The sequence below is a fragment of the Crotalus tigris genome, unplaced genomic scaffold (genome assembly GCF_016545835.1).
Source record: "Crotalus tigris isolate CLP2741 ecotype Arizona unplaced genomic scaffold, ASM1654583v1 scf7180000017638.2057652, whole genome shotgun sequence".
Classification (NCBI taxonomy): domain Eukaryota; kingdom Metazoa; phylum Chordata; class Lepidosauria; order Squamata; family Viperidae; genus Crotalus; species Crotalus tigris.
In genome coordinates, this window is record NW_024096531.1 from 1781133 (window position 1) to 1803950 (window position 22818).

General features: G+C 38.2%; 1 protein-coding gene across 3 annotated transcripts in view; it reads right to left on the minus strand.

Annotated features, from left to right (window-relative positions):
- The window catches only part of JADE2 (jade family PHD finger 2), a 227688-nt gene that overhangs the window by 74801 nt on the left and 130069 nt on the right, over positions 1-22818 (minus strand). For all 3 annotated transcript variants that reach the window (XM_039334885.1, XM_039334884.1, XM_039334883.1), the window contains exon 5: positions 7773-7942. In XM_039334885.1, coding sequence (XP_039190819.1) covers positions 7773-7942 — 170 coding nt within the window. The remainder of the gene's footprint in view (positions 1-7772; positions 7943-22818) is intronic.

A 22818-nucleotide genomic window follows, 5' to 3' on the forward strand; every position in this document is an offset into this window, starting at 1 on the left:
GCTTTGGAAGAATATCTGAAGAACAATGATGAAAATGCACTGAAATTAGTATATCAGGAAGGCTTACTAACTACTGGAGAGACCAAACTGGCCTACAAGAAAGACCAAATGAAGAATAGAATAGAGGCATGGGAAGACAAAGCACTACATGGCCAGTACATTAAAAAAATAGCTGGGAAAGCAGATAATAACAAGACCTGGCAATGGCTAAGAGCAGAAAGAGACCGAGGGACTAATTCTGGCTGCACAAGACCAAGCCTTAAGAACAAATGCATATAAAGTCAAAATTGAGAAGACAGCAACAGACAGTAAGTGCTGCTTATGCAAAGAAGCTGAAGAAACAGTGGACCACCTGGTAAGCTGTTGCAAGAAGATTGCGCAGACTGACTACAAGCAGCGGCATGATAAAGTAGTAACAATGGTGCTTTGGAAGATCTGCAAAAAATATCATTTGCCTGTAAGCAAAAACTGGTGGGATCATAAAATAGAGAAAGTCATAGAAAATGATAAAATTAAACTGCTCTGGGACTTCAGAATTCAAACAGACAAGCACCTGCAACATAACACCCCAGACTTAACAATTGTCGATAAGAAAGACAAAAAAGTCTGGATAGTGGACGTGGCAGTGCCTGGAGACAGCAGAATAGACGAGAAAGAACTGGAGAAGATAACAAAATACAAAGACCTACAAATAGAAATAGAAAGACTGTGGCAAAAGCAAGCAAGGGTAGTACCAATAGTAATAGGCTCCTTGGGTGCAATCCCAAAACAACTGGAGCACCACTTGAACACCATTGGCATTGACAAATTCGCTATTAGTCAATTGCAAAAGGCGGCCTTACTAGGAACTGCTTCCATCCTGCGACGATACCTGTAATACCATCAAACATCCACATCTGCCTATCCCAGGTCCTGGGTAAGGACTCGATAGGTAGACAAAATGCCAAATCCAGTCTGAACATCTGGCTGACTGTGTGATGATTAATAATAATAATAATAATAATAATAATAATAATAATAATAATAATAATAAAGTTGGAAGGGACTTGGAGGTCATCTAGCCAACTCTCTGCTCAGGCAGGAAACTCTATACCATTTCAGACAAATGGCTGTCCAGTCTCTTCTTAAAAATTTCTAGTGTTGGAGCATTCCCACTTCTGGATGCAGGTTGTTCCACTGGTTAATTGTTCTAACTGTCAGAAAGTTTCTCCTTAGTTCTAGGTTGCTTCTCTCCTTGATTAGTTTCCATTCGTTGCTTCTTGTCCTGCCTTCAGGTGCTTTGGAAAATAGCTTGACTCCCTCTTCTTTGTGGCAGCCCCTGAGATATTGGAACACTGCTATCATGTCCTCCCTCGTCCTTTCTTCATTAAACTAGACCAGGGGTAGGCAACCTTGGCTCTTTTATGACTCGTGGACTTCAATTCCAAGAATTCCTGAGCCAGCATGGCTCAGCTTGGAAACCTCTGCCTTTCCCCTCAGCATGGCTGGCTCAGGAACTCTGGGAGCTGAAGTCCACGAGACATAGAAGAGCCAAGGTTGCCTACACCTGAACTAGACATACCCAATTCCAGCAGCTGTTCCTTATATGCTTTAGCCTCCAGTCCCCTAATCATCTTTGTTGCTCTTCTCTGTACTCTTTCTAGAGTCTCAACATCTTTTTTATACCGTGGTGACCAAAAGTGGATGAAGTATTCCAAGTGTGGTCTTACCAAGGCATTGTAAAGTGGTATTAATACTTCACGTGATCTTGATTCTATCCCTCTGTTAATGCAGCCTAGCACTGTGTTGGCCTTTTTGGCAGCTGCAGCAGACTGCTGGCTCATGTTTAAGTGATTGTCCAATAGGACTCCGAGGTCCCTCTCACAGTTACTCCTACTGAGCAAGGTACCCCCTATACTGTACCTGTGCGTTTGGTTTTTCTTGCCTAAATGTAGAATCTTATTTTTTTCACCATTGAATTTCATTTTGTTAGATAGTGCCCAGTGTTTAAGTCTGTCCAGATCCTCCTGTATCTTAAGCCTGTCTTCTGGAGTGTTGGCTATTCCTGCCAGCTTGGTGTCGTCTGCAAATCGTCTATCCCCTTGTCCATATCATTGATGAAGATGTTGAAGAGCACTGGGCCCAGAACAGAGCCCTGGGGCACCCCACTACATACTTCCCTCCATGTAGATGAGGTTCCATTGAGGACCACATGCTGAGTACAGCCGGTCAGCAGCTACGGATTCCAATGTAAAGCATCAAATATAGGCAGGTAGCATTTCTGTATCTTTCTGAAAGAAGATTGAGTGTGTGGAAGCCTATACTGTGAGTACCAAAATATACAGTACACTGAGAAGGAAATTCACATCTCAAAATCTGAAATATATTGTATACAAGAACCAGTGATAATTATGGATATAGCACATTAAATAAACTGGCTAAATTTGGTGACATTTCAAACACAAATAATTTTATAAGATGATCAGTCAATATAATCAAACTCGTATCTACAGTGATGTAAGTGATGATTCTATTGCCATGCAACAAAGAAACTGAATAACATAGTTTAGGTGGAGAATTCAGCATCCTGAAAATTGTCCTTTTCATTTTTAAGGAGAGGTTGTTATTGATCCTTATGATTTTGAATATGCTTGGAATTACGTGTAAGGTGAAATCTGGCGAGACTGATGATTTTTAAAAATCCTAGATATAAAAGAGTAGGAAATAACTCATTCTTTTCCATTACCACATTGTAAACACAAGTTATGTTGCAATATAAATTATGCAGATTTGCACAGTATGTACAATGTATACAGATTACAGAAACCAAGTTTTATCACCTCAAGATCAGGATTATATAAGCATGATTTTAAAAGTGGTTGGTACAAAACTTACATTCCATACATATACAATAATAAATTAAGCAAATGGTTCTGTAGATACAAGATAACCCATGCCCTCAAATACCTAAAGATATCCAGCTATCTTTACCTTTAAGTTATTACTAACTTAATTGTTCTGATGTCATAACAGGTTTTCCAGACCTTGGACCAGGCAACTGAATATTTATAGAAGTTGTGAAAGTCTTTGATTCTGTTCCAAGATTGACCTCGAAATTTAGTCAAGTTGATTTATATTTAAACAATGAGGTTTCAAGATAATGTACAATTGTCACAGAGCCTTTTTACATCGCTTTATGACTAACTCCTGTGTGTAACTTGTAATCTTTCCACTTCCCTGTATCCTTCTAATTACAGGATCATAATTTATCAAATATGAAAGGATAACACCTTAATATATAGCATCATGTTATTGTATAATACAATCTCTTGTTAAGTAAAAGTGGATTTTTAAGGAAAAAAGATCAGGACAGCCTATTTGTTAAATTCCTGTATTAGAACTGCCAACATACCTACTATAAATCTTTTGCTGAATCTGTGGCCCAGTTATTTTATTACCATCAAACAAACCTCAAAGGGCTTAATAGCTTTCCCTTCATCAGCACTACTGTGGTTTATTTATGTGTATTTAGCTCCTCAAGTTTCTTGAGTCAGTTGTCCGTTTTAAAGAGCCTCCTTTGGAGACTCTGGATTCTAGGACAAACCACTATTTGTATTTTCAAGCTCTGGCCTCCCTTGAGTTTTCTTGTTGGATGTTTATTACTTTCTTGCTACAAAACTAGATTATACAGGAAAGAAGCAACAGCATACTGACACCATTAATTAATCTATGTTCAATGGGTTCTTGTGAGCATCCCTCTGGAACTATTTTAAACAGATTTCTTCTCCGGTGACTAATGGCATCACCAATAACTACTTAGCAAAGCAATCCTACAGAATCCTTTTCCTACAAAAAAGTAAGTCAGGTCCCAGTGAATTTGGACTCTAGCCTAAGACTTTTTGACCTAGTTTCACTGAACATATTAAGTCATAATGTGATTTATTTGGTTTTGGCCACTGGGGCTTGCAAAATGTTGAATTAAGACTCAGCCTGAGTCTTAAAATGGATCAGAACTTGGAAGGACTTAATCAGTTAATATATCTTGTATTAGATCTGGGTAGTAAGACTGCTGGGAAAACCAGTACTTTCCCAATTTTTGACCAGCATACTTTTTTTTTTTAACAAAAAAGAGGCTTTATTATGGAATAAGTAGGAAAAAGGCTATATCAGTATAATATATCCTTTCTGGTGTGTGTGTTCTTTCTCTTCTTCACACTTAAAGTGAGATCCCATTAAACCTGGGAATCTGCAAAGTATGTATTTTTCTTCTGCTACCACCTACCCCTTTTTTTGTTCAGAAATTCTTTTGTCTTTCTCCTTTATTTCTCTGAAGCAACTAGGTAAAACAATCACCTTGTTAACATTTAAACTTAGAAATAACTTAAAATCATCTATAAGCAGGTTCACCTCATATTACAACGTACCCATTGTCAAATATATTGGTGCCTCCTGCAGACGATGGGTCGATTGTGATGTGATGTGATATGGTATATAACTGATAGGCAGAGCTGCCAAACAATGAAAGCTTTTCTTTTCAAGTTGTTCCAAACATACTATTTATAATAATAGACAAGTTGGATTACATGAAGAAGAAATCCAGGTTTAAAATATAAATGAAGATTTATAGCCCAGCCTTTGAGTGTAGCAAAAAAGCTCCCACTGACTATACATGAGTGCAATTCAATATTTGATCCAGATTACTTGAGAACAACTTTATTTTTGCATGCAGTGCCTACCAATAGAACTTCAAACAAGTTAAATTTTCTACTGGCAATTCTTTATACTGACTTTTTCTTCTATATGGAGTTGTTAATTATCAGCATATAAACACACAAAGAGTTTCTTCTGGATTTCTGAGCGTTTAAATAAACATTTTATTAATAAGGGGGGAAAAGGCAGAGATAGGGGGGGGAGATAGGCAGGTTGGGGGAGCTGAAGCGAACATAAATGGGGTGGAGCAGGAAAAATATGAGGTCCTGGCCTAACGACTGCAACTGGGACTATTAGAATTGCTGTCACTGAGTGGTGTGGTCACATGTTTCACCTAACAACTGCATCACTTAGTGACAGAAATTCCAGTCCAAACTGCTGTTGTAAGTCAAGAACTAACTGTATATGAATGTTCTTGAAAGCAATCCTTACAGTCTTCACTAGAATTTACTCAGTTCTAAATGTACATAGAATCACAGGGAGGGAAGTAAAAATGTAGTATACATAAACAGTTAGGTTTATCATACTTTATACAACCAAGTGTGATGTGTGCATAATGGCAACTTCCTCAAGCCTCTTTTTCTAAAGAGTATGACTGTAGGATTGGGAAGTAGTTTAGTAAGGAGGCTAGGGCTTCCTTCAAGGCTGAACCATGAAAATAAGAAACAGCTCTGAAGCTGAGATGTGGTATGATTCCCTGCAGATTTTGTTTGATGTATTTGGTAAATGGCCGAGGCAGCTTTGAAAGAATTGGCAGCCAGAGCACCGTTCCACTTCAGAGATGTATGAGCAAATACAGACAGAACAGCTCTGAGGTGAACTCAACAACTTTTCTTTCCCAGTGCAAAAGAGGCTAAAAGGAAACAAAAAGGGTTTCTGAAGGCAGAATCAGATTTCCATTTTGCATGGTATTGAGGCATCTATTGAATAATGGTAGTAATAATAAAAAAAAGTGTCCTGACCTGTGATGTTGCCTTGGTAACATATATGGAGATTTGTATATTTGGGATTGTGCTGACCTTGTTACTGAAGTCTTGCCCAAAATCAGAAAGAACATAATTCTATTCAATGTTACGCTTCTCAAGCAGCAAAAAAATTGTAGAGATATAAGCTTAGGTTTACAGCTAAAGTCACAGGATTTCTCCTCCTCCTACAACTTCCACTTTCTTGACTCAAACTCATCTGCCTAGACCTTACAATCCTACCTGGACTGGAATTTCCTTATCTTAACTTGATCCTATCAGATACTTTTAACATCCCCTGCAACCCTCTACGGATATTATTCCATCGACTTTTATTCAATTTAGTTCAACCATTGCTTTGTTTATACTGTTTCCTGGAAAAATCCCAGGTAGATATGAATACTACATGATATTAATAACATAATAATCACAACGTGATAGTGTGGGACCACTTATTCCTTGAGGGTATCTGCCTGCTTGACTAGAATGGATAGGATGAGCAAGCTCTAATTCACTTCCACAAAATATTGTCATTTCGCAGATCTAGGAAGAGTGCTTTTTCAGTGACCCACCTTATGGGAAGATATTCTTCCCGCAACAACCTGACAGCCCCCCCCCAAAACCTCTCAGCTTTCAGGAAGGCCATTACAACCTGGTTCTTTACCCAGATTCTATGCAGAGTTGTTGGGACACCTGGAAGGTTGACGGAGGGGCAGGATTGTTAGTTTTTTTATATGCTTTCATGGGTTTTATAGTTTTATTGTTGTGAATTACCCAGAGAGGGCAGTTATACAAATCTTAAATACAATACAACACAGTTTAATTTCATCACAGAATAGAAAAATATGAAATATATGATTTAACAGCAGTATTTCCAATGATCTCAGTATGCCCAAGGACACCACTCTTTGTGCCAATCAGTCTCTCTGTCCCACGTAACTTTTTTTTTTCACTTTCTTAGTAAAGTACTGCCCTCCAGAACTGTCTACCTTTCCCAAAATGCCCTTAGGTTCCCCTGTTTAAACTTGGTAGAAGCTACCCAGACATCCACCAAGGCGTGATTAGATAAGAAGCTTGACTGCATATCAGAATGGAGCCACTTAATGTGGCTAACTGCGCTTTGTCCACATCAGAGAGCAGCCCTTGTGATACCCACTCCAGTTTAAATCCAGCACTTTTCCCTCACCTTTCTCACCCCTTCTCAGATATTCTGCTTTGTACTCTCTTCAGGGCTGCAACTGTAGATGCTTGTAAATGGTTAACATAACTGGCACTTGTGTTGTGGAAAACTCTAGCTAACAGTGTGACACCCTTGCCTTGTCCCATTCTTAAAAAATGAAAAGTAGGAACTGCAGAAGCTCAGAGTCCACCTCTTCAGAAAGAAACCCAACCCAAATAAGCTTGGATAATAAATAGGCAGCACCTTCCAAGAGCATCAAGCCCCACATGGCTGGCAAACTCAGGGAACAAGAATCATTTGTATTTCTAATTAATAATTGTTATTGCCAGTAAGGTAATATAAAAGATCTTGACAGCCCGTGAAAGTCATTTTCCAGCTCAGTTTATACCTAATGTGACTAACGCATAGTTATTCTGAGGCTTTCTTAAGTGTCTCTCATGCCCCCCCCCCACTTCAAAAACTAAGAAATCATTTCTGGAACTGCCTTGCTTCCTCCTTTAACAGTCATGCTCACTTCTCTGCATTTCCAGAGTCTGTTAGATATTCTGTCACAAAGAATAAAGGCTATGGAAGGTTGCATGCCAGTAAATTGGTGCTTTGTTACTGGTTGTGTTTCATATACCAACCATTTTGTGAAAAAGAAAGCTGCCTAAGTTGAGTCCCAATAACCTGGGGGAAAAAACCCAACTCCTATCTATTCATCCTTCATCATCTCAGATATACCCTCATGCTATTTCTTGGGCAATGATGGTGAGTGAATTAACCTTTTATGCTGCTCAACTTTCAACTATTAGTTCATTAAGGTTTCTCCTATATATAATCTTAGCTATGTAGCATTAGCCAAGAAAAAAAAAGTGATAAAGAGTTTGGCTTGGATAAAAAGAGAGATAAAATTTAAATTACAAATTAAAACATATACACACTCATGAACGAACACCTACCCATTTCTTTGAGCTCCATGTTGAAAAGTTCCAACCAGCATGCATCAATTTCATCTAGATCATAGCGACATACTCTCTGGGAATATGTTCTGGAAGCATCTGAACATTCAGAGCCGGACAGGTTCCTTGGAAAAGTCTGTGATGAAGAATGATCTAGCAGAGGTATTATCCTATGGAATAAAACAAGCTTTGATGTAAAAGACAGATTTAGAGATAAAATAAGCCTATTATAAACATGTAGATGGTATATTGAAACTATCAATAGGCATATTCAGCGGAAAAAACTACTGAATAAAGCAAGTGTTGAGTTCCTTTATCCAATATATACACAACTGTTTTGGAATGGAGAAATTTAGGTTTATAATAAATCCTGGGATTGAGGCTCAAAACATATGCAAAATATCAGACTGAGGAAGATGATAAAGGGACCTTTTACGCATGTTTTTGAAGTTATCCCTTCCACAGTACAATCCTGATATACTAGAACAAAGAAAGTATTTAGCACATCAGGTCACGTTGCAGAAGCCAAATTACACTCAACATAAAAATGGTGTTCATTACTGACTCTCTGCATCTCTTGTAAACTATCAAGTATTACACTACATAAAATTAAGAGTCTGCCTTGAAATTATTGTCAGTGACTTTTTTGACAAGCAGGAAATGTCTTCTGAAAGACCTAACATGAGCAGAATAAAGGGCATAATGTCCTAAATACTAAATAGTTTAATATTCAGGTATGTTAAGAAAAAAAGAGTTTTCTGAGAGACAAGTAGGGCCATTTAAAGTTGTACATATTTCACCTATGACCCTATTAAAAATGGTCTCTGTTTAAATGACTCAATTGATCTCAAATGAGACCTCACTTATTACAATAAACACAGGTATTGTGTGCAAATTAGATGACTTATGACTTTTTTTCTCACTCAGAACAAAACTTGCCTGATGCTCAGCAGCTATTATTCAAAGAACAAAGATAACAAAAAAGATTCCTTCATTCAACTTTAATCTGATTACAAATTGCTGTAACTTCATACCAAATAATTTTTTTTATTGTATCAGAAAGTACGGACAGGATTTTACCTGAGATAATTGCAAGTTAACCTCAAATTACAGAGTAACCCTATAAGCCTCTAAAGCCAGAGAATCCTATTGGTGCCCCTATAATATGATAGTTATATTGTTAAAAATAATATAACTAATGGATTGTCATCTGATACTTGTAATTATACCCCAATAGTTTTAAAAAAGGGAGACTGTTTAATCATAACACTAGTTCAATAGAACTCCACAGAGGCAGGTAACCTAACAGCATCTTAACAGCACTAGCAACAGCACCTAGACTTATATACCACTTCACAGTGCTTTATAGCCCTTTCTAAGTGGTTTAATAGAGTCAGCATATTGCCCCCAACAATCTGGATCCTCATTTTACTAACCTTGGAAGGCTGAGTCAACCTTGAGCCAGTGAGAATCAAGCTGCTGGCAGGCCGCAGAACTAGCCTGCAACAGGGTATTCTAACCACTGCGCCACCCTGGCTCTTAAAACCACAGCTTTTAAACCACAGCTCTTTAAACTAGCTTGCATGATTGCTGATTTTGAAACTACCTTAACATGTACATTATTTTGCAAGCTGGATAACACACATGGGTTATAAAATCTTCCAGAACACTGTTAGATTGGCCACTGATACTCAGGAGCAAATACACTGGTAACCGACAGCATCTTTGAAGGTTTTGATTGTACAAAATCTACTGCTTAAAGTGTATGGTGATATCACTGCATCACCTTCTTCCCTGTAGCCCTCAAATCTTATCCTCGCCAAAGGCTAGAAAAGAGATAAGATACACAAAACAATTGTGCGGATATGAAAGCAAAATCCTCCCCGGTTGCTCAAGATAGAACAATTCAAAATCTAAAGATATGTTCTTTTTCCCCACACACAATCACACCTTTTTCCTCTGGGGCATAAGGGACTTTCCATAAATTTGAACAGGATGCTTGATGCCACAGTATTTTTCTTCTATAAAACATTCAATTTTTATTGGCTTGAGTCAACATTTCTGTGTGGCTGCTCAAATCAGACTTGAACTAATAATTCCAAAACCCTTGTTTTGTTTTGCTCTCTTTAAGAATCTCTTACTGTATTAGTAAAAGGACTATCTAATCCAGCATTCTTGTCAAGCAGTGATCAAGACACAGATGCTTCTGTGAAATCAACAACAAACAAGGCATGAGGGCCTTACTGTAAATCTGCCCCTGTTGTTTTTTCCCCCCCAGGAGCTGGTACTCAAAGACAGATCCATTTGTTCTGGTTTATGTTCCTTAATGGGCTTACCCTTCACCAATGTTAGCAATCTTTATATCTTGGCGTGATAAAGTGAGATAATAATTTTCCCTCTAGGTGCTTTCTTCATACTGTGGCTTATTTTTTAACTCTCTATAATTCTCATACCCCTCTTACCTTGGTTCTCTTCTATTTGAACTAGCTTTCCTACTGTCTATAACACTTATTTATTTGAAGGAGGAAAAACTATCAAATCTAGTTTAAGTGCAAGCATCTTAGGCAATGCATCTAATTTTTAACTGAGATATCTACTTCCTCTATGATTCTTCTATTATAGTCCATATTGATAACTCTCTGGTTGGGGGTGGGGTTGGGGAGTACGGGAAGGATGCTGTAACTTCTAAGCAACAGATTATTTGATTTTTTTTTCCTTTTTCCATGATTCTATTCCTACAAGTTTATGTTCAGTGGCACTAGAAGGATCACAATGGCATAGTGATAAATTGAGAAACTTCTAATATCTCTGCCTTGATGCTAAGGGCGTGCATCACTACACTCAAGCCAGGTGGATTTTGCTAATAAGTTTCCACTTTTATTTCGCAATCCTCATGGCACCAGTTCAAAGAATTTATATAGCAAGACCACAGATTTTTTAAAACTTAAAATACTTTCTGCTGACACCATTAGCAACTAAAAGTCATCATCCGCTCAATTCTATCCCCATTAAATGTGATTCTATTTCCTTTCAGCCTTGCCAACATGATTTGCTGGTAGTGCCTCCTTCCTTTTTGATTCAGAAGTCAAACAAATGTGACAAAATTTGCCTACATCAATCTTCTCATAATATTAGACACTAGAGACTTTCTTTCCCCTGGAGCTTATAAAGATATCACTCAGAAAATCTCACGTATAAACAAACCCCCACTTCTGAAGAGGAGCAAAAAAGAACATTTTGGATGTGTGTGTGTGTGTGTGTGTGTGTGTGTATACACACACACATATTATATATATATAATATGAATGATAAATGAATACAAGCTGCTTTAGTCTCAGCTGAAATGCAGAAGGCTAAATTATTGTTACTATGAAGGTAATTTACGTTTCTAGAAGCAGATGATAAACCACAGAATGTTGCTTCCTCTACCTAAACTATAAATGTTCTTTAAAACAAAACAAAACAAAACTTATCACCCTGATGCATATTCTTTTTAAAAGATATTTTCACAGCCTTTCCCATTTCTGCAAAAGTTAGTAAAGCACAGTATTATTTTTCCAGGAAGTTACGGTTATATGCAGATATTTGCAAAATCCCCTCAATCCAGAGATGTATCTGAACTTACAGAAATAATCAATGTAGTACACATGGCTCCAGAAGAAGTCAAATCTGGCTTGACACTTGGATTTTGAGCAAAAGTCAAAACTAAGAAAAATGCATGTGTGTGTATAGTTTTTCCAACAGAATAAGATGGCATTTCACAGAAATCACTGCCACTGTTTTCAAATTAGTTTTTTTTAAACGTTTACTTTTAGTACATAAAACATTTTAGTGCATCCACTGCCTGCTTCATGAATTATGGACACTTCCTCACAACCTCATTACAATGTCCTTGACTTGGCAGAAAAGTATGTCAATGTAATTTGTGTAGCTTCATGGCTGAACTTCACTATGTCTCAGTGAGGAAAACAGGGTGGGGAATTTACAGATTCAATGCAATATGTTTTAGGGCAGTATCTGGTAGATTTCCAAGTTTCCTTTCCCTTCCCACTCAAAGATTGTCTGTCTGTCTGATAACTAATACTCCAATGTTCAATATTTATGGGGAATTGTTCTCTCTCACATTTCTCCTCTTCACCTCAAAACAGTTCAGCCCAAGGAACTGTGAGTCATAGAATATGGAGTTGTCAGACAGCACCACATTTTAATGGGGAAGAAAGAAAATGGCAAGGTAATTTTGAAAGTGGATATGAATCAGAACATATATGTACTCCATACTGCAAGATTTGATGCAGAAAAGCCCTTCCCTCCCAGTGCTAAATGGGAAGATTTTTAAGGCGAAGAAAGGAAGCCAAGACTTGTTTGCATTTTTTTTAAAAAAAACCCTATACTGTATATAGAATATACCTTAGGTCAGGCCCCACAAACAATTTATTTTCATTCAATGATGCAATCTTCGATCTCTGGGAAGAGTATAATCTAGTTATTTAGTATTTAAAACAATAAAAACAGTTATATACAAGGTTAAAACAGCTTAGCTTTCGATGGTCCTCTGTCAGCATCCTCAGAGTGGGGCTTAGGGGGTGGGAAAGTTCTTTTTATCCCCTTGCTGATCCAACTGCCAGCTCATTGCCCGCGTGATGGGGCCACTCTTCCTGATTGCCTGTAACTGCCTTAACTGTTCCGCCCTCTCTTTCCTGCACTCCAACTTTGCATTTTTCTGCTCTGTCATCCTTGTACCACCTCATCCTCTCTGCGCTGTTATTACCAACCCACTCTCCAATCCCTCCTCTCTACTCAATGCAAGGCACCCCCTCCGATTCGGCACCACACGAATCCTGCCACGGACTTCCTCCTTTTTATTCTCCCTGTTAGACTGCTGGCCTGCCTGCCATTTTTGCGTTCCATTGTCAGTTCCTATCCCATCTCCCTCCTCCAGCCCCCCTCCTCTCCTGACCTGCCGATCCATGCACCCTTTCTGCCTTCTGTCATCCATTCCTGTCACCCCTCCCTTCTCCAATTTTTCCCCTTCCCTGACCTGCCTACTTGTATACCATTCCTGCCTGCCATCATCCCCTCCTATTGCTCTTCCGTTCTCCAGATTTTCTCTCCTCCTGTTTTGCCGGTCCACCTGCTGTTCCTGTTTCCCATCATGCCTTCCTATCAATCCTCCTCTCTCCGGTAGTTTGTTTCCCCCCTCGGTCTGCTGATCTCCCTGCTGTTCATGTCTTACATGGTCCATTCCTGTCCCTCTTTCCTTCCCCAATATTTCTCCCCCCCCCCGCCTGCCGATCTGCCTGCCTGCCATAAATTTAACAATAAATAACTAGATTATACTCTTCCCGGAGATCAAAGATTGCATCGTTGAACAAATATGCCCGGGATTCGTATTTTTATAACCATTAAGGATATATGTGTGTGTGTGTGTGTGTATACACACACACACACACACACACACACACACACACACACACACACACATACATATATTTATTCAAGAATATTGGTAAAAATGTGACTCCCGGGCATAATTATGAATAAAAGAATACAACACGATCACCGGGAGGGTTAAAGTAAGAATACTTTACTAAAAATATACTATACTTATACTAAAAAGTTGCCAAGCTTTCGCTGGGGGAACTCCCCAGCATCATCAGGGCTAAAAGGCCATTGCAATAAAGGTGGTTTAAGTAGGTTCAAGTAACGTTTCCGCACGGCTCCTAGACCGTGTTACTGGCCCTAATTGGCCAGCTGATAACCAAGATATGTCTATAACGTTATGTTCTTTTCTTCGGATGCCCCTCCCTATCCCTCCACTGTTGGTCCTTGGAGGCGCCAGTAACCTTACATCCCCTCCTCTTCCGATAATACCAACGCCTGCCGTATCAGGGGGAGGATTTGATCTGATGTTTTCTTGTGTCTTATAATGGGGATAGATTTCCACTAACTGTGGGTTAATATCCCTTCCCAATTGTATACCTCTCTCCTCCTTTGTCGTGTCAACAGCTCTTATCTGAGTATGGTATGCCTCAGCAATCATGTCTTTATTCTCCACCCCAGTCTTCCTTACATCCGTTCCCTCCCGTTGTTTGGCACTCAAACCGCTCTCATTACTCCTCCCCTTACTGATTGAGCGGGTTGTCATTCTATGCTTTCTCTCCCCTCTCCATGTGGGACGCTCCTCCTTGTTGCTATGGGCAACTGTACACTCCAAGATTTTATCATTAAGTCTTTTAGGTGTTCCAGCTCCACTGATATCGCTTCCTTCCTCCTGGGGGGGGTGTGAGCCTCACATGGGGTTGTTGGGCGGTGCGTAGATCGTCCGTATCGGGCGCCCCCTCCCTTTCTTTCTCCATGCTCGGGGAGTCCGCAGCCTCTATTCCAGCGTCCACATGTTGGGGTGGGAGACTCTCTCGCCGCACGATCCGGCGCCGGTCACCTGGCAAGGGGATGTTGATGGTATAGTTATTTACGTCCGTATGTAGGCGTTCCTGACAGTGGGGGGATGTGGCTTCCTGTCCATAACGCCGCAAGTGTTGGTATGATCGCTTGCAATGTAATGAGTGATAATTTGAGTCCCATTTCCGCAGCGCTTGTTGCGCTGGATGCAAGTCAATGCGATGATTAATTGAGCTGTCATTCAAGAACCAGGCCTCTTTCAGTAGCCGGCCTCCCTTTGTGGCATCACTAGCTACGATACAGGTATTAGCAAAGTCAAATTGGTGGCCCTCCTGCGCCATATGCATCCAAAGTTGTGAATGCTGCTCGCCCCGTTTTATAGTCAATTGGTGTTCATGGAGACGAGTCTTCAGGCGTTTGGCTGTTTCCCCCACATAGTTGCCTTGGCAATTCCTACAATTGATCTTATAGACAACAGATGATTTCTCCATAGGAGGTAGGGAGTCTTTTGGGCGCATGACTTTAGACCGTAGAGTTTGATTTGGCTTGTGAGCCACCTCTATTCCATGGGGGGCCAGCAATCTGGCCGTGGCCTCTGAGATATTGTTAATGTATGGGAGGGAGATGCATGTTCTCTGTAAGGAGGGTTCTTCTCTACGTTGGTTGGCCCGAAGATGGGTTGTTACGCTATGCCGTCTGATGAATCTTAATGAGTAACCGTTATAACGGCATATGAGAAAGAGGTGTCTCCTCTCTTCATTCCTATACTCATCCGTACTGCAGTGGGAGTCAACGTGCTTAAATAACGTTTTAATGCAGCTGATTTTATGGGAAACTAGATGATTACTCTGATAATGGAGGATCCTGTCCGTGTGAGTTGGTTTGCGGAACACTTTTGTATGTAAGGATCCATCCAATTGGCGATGGATAGATACATCCAAGAAGGCAAGGGTGTTATAATATCAGAGTAGACGGAATTCAATATTCCCATAAATGCAGCTACATGTTGTCTTTTGACAACAGCGAACGTGTCGTCCACGTACCTCACCCAAAACTTGGGTTGGTTTAAAGCCATAGCCTTATGTTCAAGTTGCTGGAGGAGCACCTCAGCCATAATACTAGAGATGGGGGAGCCCATTGGAGTTCCCTTGATCTGTTCATAGATGGAGCCCTGAAATGTAAAATGGGTTTGGAGGCATATTTCTATAAGTTTTACGAGGTCCTCTGTCTGCAGGGAGTCCTGATGGTGCCCTCCTCCCATGCACGTCAACCGTTCTCTCAGGACTGAGATGGCTAAGTCCTGGGGAATGGAGGTGAAGAGGGAGGTGATGTCGAACGACACCATTGTCTTGTCATCCTCCATTCTGAGAGTCTTGATTCTAGTTAAAAACTCTTCCGCAGACCTGACCATCGTGCTGCTCCCATCTACAAGATGGTTGATATGGGTACTAAGCCATTTGGCTAGTCCTGAGATGGGGGTACCCCTGAACGATACAATGGGGAGAAGGGGGATACCTCCCTTGTGAATTTTTGGTAGTCCGTAAAAACGGGCGAGAGCCGTATCACAAGGGCGTATCCTCCTCAAGATGTCATCCCCAATCTTCTTACTGCACTTCAAGCTGTCTAGCAATTTGTTGATTTTATTTTTGAGTGTTACCGTGGGGTCTTTCTCAACTATTCTATAAGCTGATTTATCACCCAGGATTTCTAATGCTTTAGTTGTATATAGCTCTCTATCCATTACAACAGTCACTCTACCTTTGTCTGCGGGAAGTACGACGATGGTATCATCCCTCTTGAGTTGTATGAGGGCTTCAGTTTCTTCCCTAGACAGGTTTGATGGTACCTATGGCTGGTAAGCAGCCCTGTGATCTGTTGTCTTATAGAACTCCTGGTATTCTCATCTGTCCCCATGTGAAGCATGACTGGCTCTAGTGCGGCTACAAAGTCTAATGGCTGAGCGTCCATAAGGTTATGGTTAATATCACGCTGCAGTAGGGTGAGTTGTGAGTTAGTTAAAGGTTTTGAAGAGAGATTACATACCAACTCATTAACAAAACTGTTATATTGGGACTTACGAATAGCATCCATCTTGCGTTGGAGATGTGTTGTTGTTTTCTGACTCGTTCTTTTTGCCACCATTTTGATGTGGTAGCTCAAGGCCTGGAAATGCTGTTCCGATAATGCTGAATGTGTTCAGGAACATCGACAGCGTTGTGACTCATATTAAGGATATTAAGGATATTATATATCTCCTTAATATCATTATCAATAAAAATATAAGAAAAACGAACACCAGGATAAAAATAAACAGGACTGTTTAAATATAACATTAAATATTCAAGTTGTTCGCCATTTTTCCTCCTTACTCATTTGATGTATGACTTTGGAACATTCCTAATTACAGTAATATTTACTCTGGAAAAAAACATATTAATAAATGGCCACTGACTTCTGGTACACCTTGTATATACAAATAAAGTGCTGAAGTTTGGTCTGGAACAGCTAGTCCCAGTATATGCCACAACAGAATTCAGGCTTCATAAAAGAAGAGGAAAATGTTTCCTCCTACTCACTTACTACATGGTTTATTATAATATAATAAAAAAGTGCTCAGATTTGTGGCTTTCTAAGAAATCTATTTCCCACCAGCGTATGCAATCAATGCTTCAGATTCATATTTCAGCATTTCAATATTTGAAAATAATTTGATTAAATCAAATTCAGTATTTATTCCAAATTAAACTCTCACTGATCTCAGCATAAGCTAAACATATGCCATGTTCGCTGGATTGCAAGCTGACCAGGGACATGGGGGGGGGGTTTCCAAAAAGCCAAGGAGATAGGTGTCCCTCCCATTTAGCAAATAAATGTTAAAGTCTGGGAAACAAGCACTATGGGACGTTTAACTTTGGTATCAGTTTTTAAAAAAATGTTTTAACAGATTTATGTATTATGTTGTTTTATTACTGATAATGTTGATTGGGAACCACCAAGAGTTCGATATAAGATGGGCAGTCATACAAAGGTTTTTAATTCAATAAATAAAATAAACAGTGTCACACATTTTCCAGAAGAAACGTTTCATCTGAGAAGCAAACTCTGGTGGCAGTTCTGACAGTTCCTGGCTCATTCAAGAGGTGAAGCTTGCCATGGTATTTGCAAAGACCACATTTCCCCCTTGAAATATCACTCTGTAACACAAGTGCCAATATACACTGATGCTGACAAAAATGAACAAACAACGATATGTCGTTCAGGAAAAACCGTTTTTTAAGTTTGAGATTTTTATGATCACTCAATTAACTTTATTCCAACATTTTCAAAAGAACAAACTATGGGCAATTTTGTCACCAAAAAGGAATATGAGTCTTATCATAGTTGCCACTGACAGAAAAGAGAAGCCCTACTAGAAAATCTAAGGATCCCTATTGCTCAGCATGCAGTTTCCAAAAAGTAAGTGACCCAAACTTTCAGAGATACTCAAAATCAGTATAAACCTGTATAAACCTGTAGGACCTTATTCCAGGGGTAGGCAACTTTGGCTCTTTTATGACTCATGGACTTCAACTCCCAGAATTCCTGAGCCAGCTATGCTGACTCAGGAATTCTGGGAGTTGAAGTACATGACTCATAAAAGAGCCAAGGTTGCCTACCCCTGCCTTATATTGTCTGTCCATCTTATCTAAGTTTCATATGCATTCCATGCCTGAAGTGGTCATTTCACATAGACATTGGGACTAACAGTTATCAGTGGATCCTCAGTATACCATATACATTTTGCTCATTTGTTCATGCTAGTATCTGAAATTACATCACTACATCTTAAGATACTGAATTCTTTTCATTAGGGGTCCCAACCACGGGCTATAGTCTGCTACCAGGTCACGGCCTGTTGGGAACCAGGCTGCTGAAGCAGTAGGTGAGCATGCAAAGCTTCATTTGCACATGTGCAAAATTTAGGTTGCCCATGAGAAACCATTGCCCTCTGCTGCCAAAACCACCAAAGCTACGGGTCCACTGAACCAAAAAGGTTGGAGACCCTTGCTTTACATGTACCTTCTCAAATTTGATGAACTTCAGGTGTGTTGAAACTGCAACCTATAGAATTACCAGCCAATTTCTATATTCAGGGAGTTTCACTCAAACACATATGGGATTGGCTGGAAAAGGTAGCAGTAAACCTACAGTGTTGAATAGCATTTTTATTTATCTGCATCGTCTACCAACTGGGAAGTGAGATTTTGCCTACCAATTTAATTGGCTGAATCCTATTCTCAATATTATGGGGGGGGGAGGGAAAGGAAGGGAAAATAATCATTTTCTCCATACCAAGAATAAGCATATAAATCTCTACCTCCATGTTCTCTGTTAGTCAATTTTCCACTGAAAGCCCTAAACATATTAATCTTTGCTTACATGAGTTTTACTTCTGCATTGGCAGGATGTGACACCATGGGCTGTGGCTTCATCTATAAAATTATATTCCATTGAAATATAGTTGTTCTATGAGATAGATAGCCTCTAAATTTGACATATAAATTAAATTAAATTAATAAATATGTAAGACAAACCTATGGAGTATCAAGTTTATTTAATTACAAGTAGCTTTAATTGAATGAAAATTCTTTGGGGTCACTTTCTAATCAGTACTGTGATTGGTTCTAATTACTTGATTTTACCATTCTTACTAAATCTGTTTAATAGAAATATGAACTATAATTATACTAAGTACTATTCATGTAATGTTTTAAACATGCATTCTGATAAAACTGTATTGGAAGATACTTTGAGAAAGCTGAGCTCTAAAAACATACTGTTAAATACCTTTAAATAAATAAGCAAGTAAGTACATAAATAAATCATTGGTTTGGATGCTCATCTCAGCTTCCTCCCAAGTGCTACAATATCCTACTGACCTGGGGCAATTACAATTGTATACGTTATTCTAAGTACACCTAAACTGGCGTGAATAAATTGCTTTCAAGACAAGCTTAGCTGCTTTGCTACTAGTGTTTGTGCCCATTATAAAACTTTGAAGGGGATTATTATTACTTCTGCTTTGTGAACATTTTCAATTTGCTTCTAGTTCTAAATCCTGTTGTACTAAAAGAATGTATCCTACCTCATGACTACTTAAGTTTATCCAGCCAGTTCCTTTGTTATGTGGTTTAGACTTTAGAATACTATTAAATTACTGTTCAGTAACATCTTTAGCTACCGCTGTAACTTTTTACTCCACCAATCTTTCCTTTAAGTGGTTACTTGCTTCTGATTTACTTAAATTAACTACATTTTTAATCATCACACTTAATATTATTGTTAGCAACCATTGTTATATGGCATTAGAACAATATTTTTCAATGTGGAAATTGTATTATTTCTTCCCTGGGAATTGCAGGGTGCTCTAATAATGTATAAGTTAATGACTTATTACATTATTAGAGCACCCAAGGTTAAAATGGAATTATTTCCCCCTATTTTAAGATGGTGTGGGCAATTTTAAGAATCAAAATGAATAAATATTGCAAATTTGAATGGAATGCTTCCATTCATTAAAGGTAAAGGTTTCTCCTGTCCAGTCGTGTCTGACTCTAGGGAGTGGTGCTCATCTCCATTTCTTAGCCAAGGGACCCAGTGTTATCCGAAGACCTCTGTGATCATGTGGCCAGCATGACTATATGCAGAGGTGCACGGAACACTACTACTTTCTCATCAAAGTGGTACCTATTTATCTACTTGTATTTGCATGCTTTTGAACTGCTAGTGGGCAGGAGCTGAGGCAAGTAATGGGAGCTTACGTGTCATGTGGTGCTTGGGTCTTAAACTTGGGCTGTCAGCTTTGTAGCTGACAAGCTCACCGTTTTTAACTGCTGAGTCATTGCACCCCTCTTCCATCCATTAAAGGGGTACCAAGAGAGTGCTGAATCACCATATGCAGCCTACAGTTCTTTGCTGTAGACTTTAATGTCCTCCTATATTTCTTTTCAATGAGCTTTCACTTTTTCTTATTATTTGGAACACATTCTATTTTGTAGGAAAATAACTGTTAATCAAGCTGGTGCCTTAGCTAATCATAGTGACATAGTCTTGGATTTGGTGAAACCTTATTCTATTGCAGATATTTTAAAAAATTGTTTATGAATAACTTCTAAAAATTAACCTCTAATAATATCCTTTACTGTCATATTTTTACCATTTTAGCAAAGTTTCCTCTTTTGAACTCACATACACCTTTGTTACATTTATAAATTAAATTTGGTAGCACTTTTGCCCATGTATTATTAAATAATGCAACTGGCACCAAAATAAATTATTTACAATTAGTTCCCTTGATTTCTTGGAGGGTCAAATGTTTTTACATACTCATTAAAAACTGTTAGCAAAGTGTAATAAACAAAGAAAAATTAATGATATACTATATTACATGGGTTAAAGTACATATGAACATATGGGGGAAGAAATAAAGAAAAATAAAATATGAAAATTTATAATTATTGTTAAACTAATTTAAAAAGTAATTCTGTGATAAATATAGAAGTTCAATAAAACAAGGAACATCTATTTTTGGGAGGAAAAATTAAAAATGGGTCACTGTCAACTTTAGAGGAACTGTAGGAATATCAATTAAGTATCATTAATAAAATATTTTTTAAATATAAACTGTAAATATTTATATATAGTATATGTGTGAATGATTTGAAGTATTTTTTTATCCCTTAATTCAAGCACTAGATACAAAAATCTTGAAAGTGCACAATAGGGCTTTAGAGGAACTATAATAAATTGGTCAGTAATATTTTACATTATTTAAGCATAAGCAGGGCTTTTTTTGTCATAGAACGTCCAGAACGGAGTTCCGGCACCTTTTCTGGATGGAACCTTGTAGGGTAGGCAAGGTGGGTTGTATGACGTGTGTGAGTTCAGGCATCTTTTTTTTTTTTTTTTTTTTTTTTACAAAAAAAGCACTGAGCGTAAGAAAAAGGAGAATAAAGAATTGTTGGGGAATATTTACACATTAAAATACTTAAAAACATTTAGAAAGTCAACAGTCTGAATCCAAAGAACTAGAAGAATTCCAATGATAGATCAGAGATATTACATCATTATCCAAAAAGCAGGAAGAGGGGAGATAAAGCAGAAAACTTTTACACTCCTATGTTTCTGCAAAGAAGATACTAACATGGTTTGCTGGATTGTTACTGGAACTATCCAAAGATAAAGTTATGAAGATACAATAACCCTTGTTAGCTTATAAAATTAGAAAAGATATATAAAAGTAACTAAAATGTTATCAATGCAGGAAGTAAATATAAAAGAGATGTTTCAATGAAGGCCCTAGGACATGCTAAAATTGTTTATGCTACACACTGGATAATAAATATAACACCAAATTTGATAGAATGGATATTTCATGTTTGTCAGACCACCAAAATGGAACAACTTGATTCATATACAGCAAGTTGGGGACACAGGCAAATAATGTGATTTGTCAGTCCAAAATGATACAGTACTAAAAGAGGAAATTTGGACATATTTCAGAGCAATTTATACTTTTTGTGATAGCTTCCATATTTCCTAATTGAATGACTGGATCACATTAAAACCACTAACAGGGCTACAATAAACATTTGTTTTTACTATTTAAAAATGATGCTAAAACAGGAATTTTTCATTAGAAATATAATAATGCTCAATTTCAATAAGCAATGTTTGTTCTTCTGTTTATTTATTGGACTCATTACCTATTAAAGGCATAAATCAATACTACTCCAAATGATTATTTTAAATTATCAAAATGGAACAAAATCTATATTCTTGTTTTTTTGTAACTGTATTTTGCAGTTACTGCTTCTGTCTCCTCTCTGCCTCCCCCCCCCCTTTTTGGCAAGAACAAATGTTTTTTCTTATTATTTGTGTAGATTTAAAAATATTTTCTAATTCTTTGTATCTGGAGTATCAACTCTATTCTGTTTAGGCCAGATTTTCCACAAACCATGCGTGGTTTAAAGAGAAATACATCTTTAGAATTCTGCCCCAATTTGAATCCAAACATCTGTCAAAGACTTTTAAAAATGTCATTACTGCAGATGTCTATCCTAAACTGTTATTTTCTTGACTTCATGGTGTCAGCACAGATGTTAAATTATGATCCAATACTTGAAATAGAAAGTGACTGCAAACAAAAACTAAACCAGCCATAATTAGCACCACTATGCACCTCTGAACTGACCCAGCTTACACATGATTAGACTTTTAAGTCCCTGTTAATGTATTTAAGTAATTGGCTTACATAACTCCCAGGTTACCTTAGGTAATGGTTTGACATGCAGTCAAATAATGATCCTCAAAAATATTTTTTTTTTAGCACAAGATACAAATGCAAATAACATTCACTCTACACGTTCAAGACAGCATTCACCTGATTTGCAACAAAACAGCAGTGATATGTTGGAATTATTCAAGAACAACTGCTCATTCTCTTTCTCTTTTTAGAATCACTTACTTTCTCCAATGAAAAGAATGGATGTCATAAATATCCTGAAATCCGATTTCCACAGTAGAGAAAATGATGGGACTGGGAAACTTGCCGAATTAGGAGTCTTTCTGCAGTGATTCTCTAGTGGCTTCACTTGTTAAATCTTGT